The 10083-nt window shown below is 38.2% G+C and overlaps 1 protein-coding gene across 1 annotated transcript; it reads right to left on the reverse strand.

The window, feature by feature from the left end:
• Positions 1 to 2158: 2158 nt before the first annotated feature.
• Positions 2159 to 9744, reverse strand: LOC121421935. The gene is made up of 6 exons (XM_041616733.1): positions 9658 to 9744; positions 9053 to 9147; positions 8034 to 8315; positions 7411 to 7637; positions 3294 to 3743; positions 2159 to 2292 (listed from the first exon to the last, which is right to left on the reverse strand). The coding sequence occupies exons 1-6, from the start codon at positions 9742 to 9744 to the stop codon at positions 2159 to 2161; spliced, it is 1275 nt and encodes a 424-aa protein (XP_041472667.1).
• Positions 9745 to 10083: the final 339 nt, after the last annotated feature.

Raw genomic sequence — 10083 nt, forward strand, 5'->3', positions numbered from 1 at the left:
GAGTTTCTTCAACAGAAACATAAAAAAGAAACCACTGGAATTATATGAAGTCAGCAATAGCGAAGCAAGTAGTCCAACTGGTATTGAAATTACCACCCAGGCCCATCTTACAAAGAGTCGCGATTGATCCAATCAACCACAACTATGGACGGCCAGCAACGTCAACATCTCAATTGCATGTTTTGTTCAAAATATTTCCTAGATATGATGTATATTCATACATTCATTGTTCACTTGAAGATAGTGTGATTCTCTTAGTTTACTAAGAGTCGTTTACAAACGACATTGTGCAAAATTCCTGTAGAAAAAATATGGTATGGATGGATATCCATACAGTTGAGATTGATAAGATCAATTGTAACTCTTTGTAAGACGGGGCCCTGGGGCAAGTCTTACAAAGAGTTACAATTGATCTTATCAATAATAACTTTATGGAAATCCATCTGTGTCATAAATTTTCTACAGGAAATTTGCATGATGTAGTTTGAAAACAAAGAGAAGCACAGTAATTTTTTTTAAAGAAAACAATGCATGAATATGCATCATAGATAGAAAATATTTTGAACAAAACATGCATAATACATGTTGATAAGATCAATTGTAACTCTTTCAGTCTTTGTGTGACGGGGCCCTGGTCTACACAAGCTTTATCTATTTCCCGTTGTTTCATCCCACATGACCTACTCCTACTTTGTCTTCCAGCCATTTTAGTCTAATTGTCATTTACCCCAGTAACTACTTTTTCCAATTTCCAGTAACACCCATTAGCATCATTTAGAGCACCGTCTTACAAATAGTTACGATTGATCAAATCAATCATAACTCTATGGAAATCCATCAGTACCATAATTTTTTCTACAGGAAATTTGCAAAACGTCCTTTGTAAACAAAGAACACACCAAACTGTCAAGAAATGAATTAATTTGTGGATATACATTCATATCTAGAAAATATTTTTAACAAACATGCTCTTTACTTGTTGACTTTGCTGGCTTTCCATAGTTACGATTGATTGGATCAATTGCAACTCTTTGTAAAAACGGGCCCTGATATTCACATGGTTTGAAGCATTCCTTACAAGAGTTGAATTGCAGGAAAACGTAAAAGCAACATTCATGTATATAAATGTATGTACATAACGAACAAACACCTTATAAATAGTACAAAAGTGCGCATAAAATATGCTTAGCATGACAGCTGTATAGTACAATAATATACATGTTTTCCAAGGTAAGAATTGAAAACATTATGTACATATATGTACATGCAATCCTCAATAATGAATGTGAATGAGCTTTCTTGGTCTCCAACTGATAGATTATCTCAGCTCAAAAACCTGCATTGAAAAGTCCCTTTTCCATCAGAATAGCAATATTCTTCCCTGAAAATCATGATTAACTTGAAAGATAATCATTTTAAGCCTGGTACAACTACAAGACCTGACTACGACACAATTTTCAACACGTCACATTTTGCATTCAATATGTAACTTCCAAGCAGTAAAATTGTTTTACCTGAAGTCAACATAAGACTTAGTACAAAGACATCTGGGTGATGTTTCACAAAGATTTAAGTATGACTTAAGTCACACTTAAATGCAGAGGCACACATGATATGCAACGCGCGATCTTATTGATAGATACGCAGTAGTGGGCGTCCTCATGACACGATCTGACCTATGCGGTCAAACAAGCCTTTCTATCGTACGCAACTTGGTATTTAAGTGCGACTCTAAGTCATACTTAAATCTTTGTGAGACATCCCCCAGTGCTGTTGGATCAGAGTAAAATCCAAATCGGCTACAAGTTGCAGCCCATGATGACGTCATTAAAATTTGGAATTGAATTTGCTTTTTCTTCCTCTATTATGTGTGTGTATTTTTGTCAGACGTGTATCAATCAGATATGATTTTTTACGTCTGGGACCAATCTTTAACGTCACCATCCAAAAGACGTGACCAGGGCTTGAACCTTCAGTTCCTCCAGTTCTTATACCACTTTTTTTAAAAATCTTTCCTAAGATTTAGAAAGCTTGTATCAAGTGCTATTACAATATCCTTTGAAATCAGATTGTAAATATAGTAATGGATCCTTTAGTGTGAGCTGGGTCTTAGACTCTTCAGGGACTATTTCCAAACAGATCATATCGACCAGCATTTCTAGTAGTTGTTTGTAATAAACGCATAAGAGGTGTCAGTAGGAAGAAATCCCAAGACGTCTTTCTCATTCAGTGCAGCCTGCGTGAACTTCCAAATGTTAAGGTCATCCTCGTCTTCACCAGAATTCCTTGGAGCTGAAAGAATGAAAGTTTTATGATTATATGGAAGCTTGAATCAAGACCACCACCAGGTGGGTGTTTCATGAAGCTGTTCGTAAGTTAAGAGCGACTTTAAGAACGACTGGTGATCCTTTCTTGTGGTAAATGGTATATTCATTGGCGATGGTTTAGCGCGTAAGAAAGGTTCACCAGTCATTCTTACTTAAGTCGCTCTTTTCTTACGAACAGCTTTATGAAACGGCCACCAGGGATGTAGTCAAGGCAGATACTTTGAGCCAGGAGGCTGCTTGAAAGAAACCTTCTCGCATAGACTTTGTTTGTACACACGTCTCCCGCCAAGAACAAGTACAAGGCCAGCCTCAAAGTTCCTTTCCATCAAGCAAATTCTTGGCACTCAGTGCTTGATTAACCCACCCACCCAGCAATTAATTCCCCACAGATGAAAAATACTGCAGCTCAGGGGCAGATCCATGACTTCCAAAAAGTGATATTTTGAAAATATATGGGACGAAGATGACAATTTTTCTTAGATTTAACTATATTGATATGTACAGGGTCATTTTCAATACAGTGTCATACCTATTGTTTGGGGGAATGGGATAATAGATCATACCCCCCTGAACAATAGGTGTGCTGCGAGGCTTTACGCCAGTGCTACAGCATGTAGATACATGATATGTTAATCTCAAAGTCCTGAATATTGATTTGTTTTGCCCCCCCCCAAAAAAAAAATCTCATAGAAAGTACTTTTATACTAAAACTGCAACCACTAAAACCTCTTAAGAAAGCCTTGATAGGGTTTAATGCTAACTGCAATATCAAAGGGAGATGTTTCATGCTGGCAATAGACAATGATTTTCATTGACTGAATTATTTTGAGCTAATCAGATACAAGGATTTGCAGTAGCTTATGACATCTGTTAGTGAAATTCACATACAATTGTTAAAATGAAACTCACTCTGAAAGACGAAAATTAACTCCTGTACAGAAGAAATTGACTTAGTTTTGAAATTACCTTTTGGCAGATTGAGTCGTATGTTTTTCCTCCTCTTCCTCTGCGGCCTCAGGTTCGTAGGCCTTGTGTGTTTCATGCTGAGTGCCGAGGTCGCAAAAGATGCCAAAGCTGGAGTGATCAACCCGTCGGCCGCTACCTCTGCAGGTTTCACAGACTTCTTCTTGAAGCGAGGACTAGCCCGGTTGTCCTCGGTGTCACTGACCACACTGATACTGTCCAGTTCGTCAATCTCATCCCTGCGAAGGAGGACGATGTAGTCTTGGCTGTCAAGGGACGATGACGGGAGCTGGAGAGCGGGGTCCAGGTGCCGCATGTCGCCCAGGTCAGCTTCAAAGAGATCTTCCTCTTGCTCCATCAGTTCGGTATTTTCCAGGTCACGTCTCATCTGGCGAGTGTAGCCTGAGAAACTATCCTCATTGGGTTGGTATGTCTCGATATCAGGTCCAGGGTCTGAAATAAAGGAATGAATTAAATTGTTACAGGCAAGATATTTATTGTGCAACAGGGGCCTGTTGCAGGAAGAGTTGCGTTTAAACGGAGACAATTCACTTGTGTCGATACTTATTCCTCCCCTCTGTTATCTGTTAAGTGCGGAATTCCGCAAGGGTCAATTCTTGGCCCATTGTTTTTTCTTTTATACGTGAACGATATTAATAATTCCTTAACACATTGTGACACTGTTTTATATGCAGATGACACAAACTTAATATTTAGTAACAAAGATTCTGCAAAACTCACAGAGGATATTAACAATAATCTTGCCAATTTATTAGAATGGCTTCAAGCTAAGAAACTCTCTATTAATGTTCAAAAAACAAAATTCATGAATTTTGGCTTTCATCAACAATTGATAAAAAATGATATAACTCTTAATTCGAATACTATTGAGAGAGTCAATTGTATTAAATTTCTTGGTGTGATTATTGACCAAAACTTAAATTGGAAAAGTCACATAGACAGTCTTAATCAAATCTTGTCAAGAAATTGTGGTATAATCTATAAATTGTCGCATGTATTACCTTTAAAAACACTTCATGTACTGTATAATACTTTGTTTTTGCCATACTTAAATTATGGTAACATATTATGGGGCAGAGCATCTCCCACAGCTTTGAACCGTACACTGATCCTCCAAAAGAAGGTCATTCGCATCCTCACGCATGCAGATTTCCGTGCTCACACACCCCCTCTATATAAGCAATTGAATATCCTACGACTTCCAGACATTGTTAAATACCAAACGGCTTTATTCATGTATAAATACCACAAGCAAATTTTACCCCATATTTTTGACAACATGTTCTCAACTGCAGACTCCCTTCATTCTTACTACACAAGACATAACAAACATCTCCGCACCCCATTCATGAAATCAAACGTACTTTCTTCAAATTCGATCACAGTGAATGGTTCAAAGCTGTGGAATAATACGCCATCCTACTTAAAGAACTCACCTTCATTAAATACTTTATTTTTTTTTTTTTCTTTTCACTTCTCCTCTTTTCTTTCTTTTCTTATTTCTTTCCACATCTACCCCCTTCTCTTATCTCTTCTCTTGTTTTGTACCCCCTTTCTTCTTTTTTTTCTAAGCTTCCTGCTCCAACTATGTGTTCTCTTCTTTTATTAATAGCTAATTTTTCCTATTCAGGCTACCTTGCCTGCAGGCCTCTAGGCCTTTTTAGGTGTGCCTCACAAGCCTTTATTTTCTGAACACGTCCTTATATTTTAATAATTAGTCAACATGTATTGTATTTTACCACAATGCCTTATGGAACATTTATATATCCTGCGATGAGCTACTTTTCATTGTTATATTTTTATCTTTGAACTGTTTATACTGTATGTATGTTGTTTTTAAAAAGAGCCTTTTTAATTGGCTTGTGAAATAAAGATGAATTGAATTGAAACGCGAGTCAAAAAATCAATCGCAAGTCAGAAATGCGCGCAGTTGAAAATCAAGTTGTGCATGTTTAGAGTTGCGTTTGATTGCAACTCTTTCTGCAACAGGCCCCAGGACAGGAATACCATATCTTGTCATAGTGTATAATAATACAATGATACAAAAGTGAGTTTATATTGAACAGCACTATCTACTTAAGATGTGAACTCAGTAGTGAGTTTTCATTGAACAAAACTATCTACTTGAGATGTGAACTCAATATTGAGTTTTGACTCAGCAGCACTATTTACTTAAGATATGAACTCAGTAGGTTTCCATCGAACAAAACTATCTACTTGAGATGTGAACTCAATATTGAGTTTTGACTCAGCAGCACTATTTACTTAAGATGTGAACTCAGTAGTAGGTTTCCATTGAACAAAACTATCTACTTGAGATGTGAACTCAATATTGAGTTGTTTTGACTCAGCAGCACTATCTACTTAAGGTGTGAACTCAATATTGAGTTTCCATTGAACAAAACTATCTACTTGAGATGTGAACTCAATATTGAGTTTCCATTGAACAAAACTATCTACTTAAGATATGAACTCAGTAGGAGGTTTCCATTGAACAAAACTATCTACTTGAGATGTGAACTCAATATTGAGTTTTGACTCAGCAGCACTATCTACTTAAGATGTGAACTCAATATTGAGTTTCCATTGAACAACACTATCTACTTGAGATGTGAACTCAATATTGAGTTTCCATTGAACAACACTATCTACTTAAGATGTGAACTCAATATTGAGTTTCCATTGAACAAAACTATCTACTTGAGATGTGAACTCAATATTGAGTTTCCATTGAACAAAACTATCTACTTGAGATGTGAACTCAATATTGAGTTTCTATTGAACAAAACTATCTACTTGAGATGTGAACTCAATATTGAGTTTTGACTCAGCAGCACTATCTACTTAAGATGTGAACTCAATATTGAGTTTCCATTGAACAACACTATCTACTTGAGATGTGAACTCAATATTGAGTTTCAATTGAACAACACTATCTACTTAATATGTGAACTCAATATTGAGTTTCTATTGAACAAAACTATCTACTTGAGATGTGAACTCAATATTGAGTTTTGACTCAGCAGCACTATCTACTTGAGATGCCAACTCAGTAGTGAGTTTCCATTGAACAACACTATCTACTTAAGATGTGAACTCAATATTGAGTTTTGACTCAGCAGCACTATCTACTTAAGATGTGAACTCAGTAGTGAGTTTTCATTGAAAAAAACTTTCTACTTAAAGGCCACCGCACACCTCACGACCTGACTGGCTTGTGACTGAGTGAGGGGAGATGTGACGTCACAGCTCTTGTCGGCTTGAGCGTCGCAGACCGGTCAGAGACAAGTCGCAAGGAAAGTCGGAAGGATTTGACATGTCGAATCCTTATGACTGGACTGTAAGCTCAGTCCAACTTCCAGCCAATCAGACAGCAGAGTTGCACGACGCGTATTATGATAAACAACGTGCATACGCAGTAGTAAGCGCAATTTCTCAGATGCTATGCCAAAAAGCAAAAAGCGCATGTGTGAGTCGCAGATAGGATCGCAAGGTGTGCGGTGTCGAGGCTTATGACTGCCTTGCGATTCATCTCCCCTCACTCAGTCTCAAGCCAGTCGGCGACTGGTCGGGTCGTAAGGTGTGCGGTGGCCTTAAGATGTGAACTCAATAGTAAGTTTCCATTGAACAGCACTAACTACTCAAGATGTGAATTCAATAGAAAATTTCTATTCACCAGCACTATCTACTTAAGATGTGAACTCAATAAGTTTCCATCAAACAACTCAATCTACTCAAGACATGAATTGAAGTTCCCATTGAAAAACACTACTCAAGATGTAAAGTAAATAGTAAGTTTCCATTGAGCACTATCTACTGAAGATGTGAACTCAATAGTAAGTTTCCATTGCACAGCATATCTATTCTACTCAAGATGTGAACTAAATAGTGAGTTTCCATTGAGCACTATCTACCCAAGATGTGAACTCATTTTGAAGTAAAGATGTGTTATTAAATGAATTTGCAATCTAAGGAGGCAAACTGCCAGTTGGTCTTATCTTATTTTGTCTTACAAAAATAGGATACATAAGATTCCATAGTAATCATTTGCTCAAGATGCTTCAGAGCAAATAAAGTAGATAACAGGTATGCCACTCACCCACAACAATGCAGCTCTCTGTCTTTGTATCTTTCAGCCAGAGCGATCTGAATCCCTTGAAGAGTTCAGGTGATTCATCGTATCCCATGCTGCTATGTCGGGCAAGGGACGGGGGTGAGATGGTGCCTGTAGGGGGTGGGATGCTCACATCTCGGAGGCAGGTTGGACTGGAGTCTTCCAACGGGTTGCGATCTAGGCTTGGTGTTGGTACCACACTGTCTGATTGGCTGTATATCAAAACAATTAATCCAGGGGGGAAATTATATGGGGCTCTTGCCGATTTCACCCCCCCCAATCAATGGTTTAATTTTTATCTGCTTGTGAAAAACATAAATCCATGGGCGACCTTTGACCTCATTTTCTTTTTCTTGTAAGAAAATTGTGTGCTCCTTGCTAAGGGCCTCTTAATTTAAGTAAGTGAATTTAGTCTTTGGCTGAGGCATATGATGCATACTGTAATAGGAACTGGACTGTGCAGAAAAACATCAAGAATTTATCCACCAGATCATAAGGAAATGAGCAAGAGAATTATCCAAACATTGCCAAACATATTTCATCAGTGCCTGGTACTTGGGGAGAACAAGGTTAGATTACAACCCTAGATATTAGACGAGTGTTCTTACCGTGCATCATGATCTGTACTGTCCAGCCCCAACAGATCAATGACCTCTTCGTCCGATTCTTGGGTGAAGTCAGTGACATAGACGATATCGGAATTCAGTCGTTCCACCAGCTGATACCTGAGGGATGAACTCATGAAACATTCTGGTGTGTCAAACCCTGAGCCAGGCTGCTGAGGGTGTCCATGGTATTCACTGGGGCTTATGGCAACAACGTCAGGGGACTTGGACACGCTAGCGAGCTCAGCCTTCCGTTGCTGAAGAGCCTTGAAGACTCCGCTGTACCTGAGGCAACGATATCATATGAGATAAATTGTTACAACCGTAGTGTACATGTACCTTCCATTTTTGTCTCATCCAACGTGGTAACATGGTCTAATCCTAGATCTTACACTACAAATTCTGGTGCAAATGCCATTTGGACGATTTCCAATCATCAGTCAGGCTAAACCCATTTTTATCTACTTTTCATTTGGTTTCGTCCCATTAGCCATTTTGTATCATACTCTATACAACTAGTGTCTCAGGGTGCTTTACAATCATTTTTCAGATATATTTTTATCTCGGTCACAGGATTCCAGCTTAAAATTTAACCGCTCACAAAGTGGCACTTTTTTCCAAGTAAGGTGCTTTCTGCGCAATGCAGCCTCCTGTTGGGTCTCTTATGCTGCAAACCAAGAAGCAGTTTTTACTTGCATGGTGCACATTCACTTTTAATGTATATAAGTGAAATTTCAAATTACTTCACCATGGCACCTCGCATTGATACACAGAATTTTTTCATCACGGGATAGCTTTGAAGCTGCTGAAAAGGATTACTCTTCAAGGTTCAAGAAACAGATGTAATTTTTCACTGGCAACTGTTATTTGCTACTGAAATCTTTGCATCTGATCGGATCAGAGCACATAAGTGTGAAATTCACTGACTATTTGCTTCATGAAATGCTTTCCCAGGCTCTGCAACATAAGTTATTGGACCAGACAACAAAGTTTGTTTGCTTTGTCCAGAATTATATACTCACGGCTGGACTGGACTGAGTACACGTCCAGAAGAAGCATCCCAGGCACGTACTCTGGCTGCCGTGGCTCTCTTTTGGTACTTCTTACGAGGTGTTGTCTAACAAAGATATATTATACAAAAATGATCAAATTAACATAATCTTTCATATATTTTCAAAGAATTACAAAGTTATGTTCCTTTGAAATAATACTTGAATTTCAATGATTTTAGTAAATGAAGAGGTTTTTAAACGCTAACTGTCAGACTTACCAAACATTCCATTAGTCTTTTGTTAACGATGAGATAGCTTCTGTTGGTAAACTGTGAATATCCATTTGAGATATCATATTAAAGATGGGATATTAAACTTTTCAGGCATTTTCAGTGCCTTTTTGTATTCTTTCATCTAAATGTTTTGTTTTTATCACTCATGTGTGGATTGATAATCATGAAATGTTTATCACATATTGGAGCCTAAGCTTTGAAATGATAGGTCATATTTCTTTTGTATTTATGATTAGGTTATTATAAATAAATCACCAATTCTTGGTTTCACCTTTACTTGGACGCACTTTAACATTATACATTATTGAAATGAATTGAACTGATATTGGAATGCTTTCCTACTTTGACAGATGCTCCATGTCCACTTTCCTTGAGGATGTTTTCCCTGGAGGGTTCCTTCCTGCCCATGGCTTTGGTCTGATCCCACATAGGCTCGAGGACAGGAGGACCCGATGGTAGATACTGCTTGTGCTTGGCCGAGAGGTCAAGAGGAAGGTTGCATTTGGGGAGAATAGGAGGGTGGACTGGGGTGGAGAACCAGGGCTGGCTAATGTGCAACTCTGGAATGGATCCACTGGAGCTAGAGCTGGTAATCAAATACAGTCAAACCTGTCTGTAAAGCCAACTCAAAGGGCATGGAAAAAGTAGTCACTAACGACAGGTGAACTTTTTAGGCAAGTTCAATTTTGGTGGCCATTAAAGACAAGTTTGACTTTGTGATTAAGTAGTGATTATCATCATCATCATCATCAACATCACCACCAAGTG

The sequence above is a fragment of the Lytechinus variegatus genome, chromosome 9, assembly GCF_018143015.1.
Source record: "Lytechinus variegatus isolate NC3 chromosome 9, Lvar_3.0, whole genome shotgun sequence".
NCBI lineage: Eukaryota > Metazoa > Echinodermata > Echinoidea > Temnopleuroida > Toxopneustidae > Lytechinus > Lytechinus variegatus.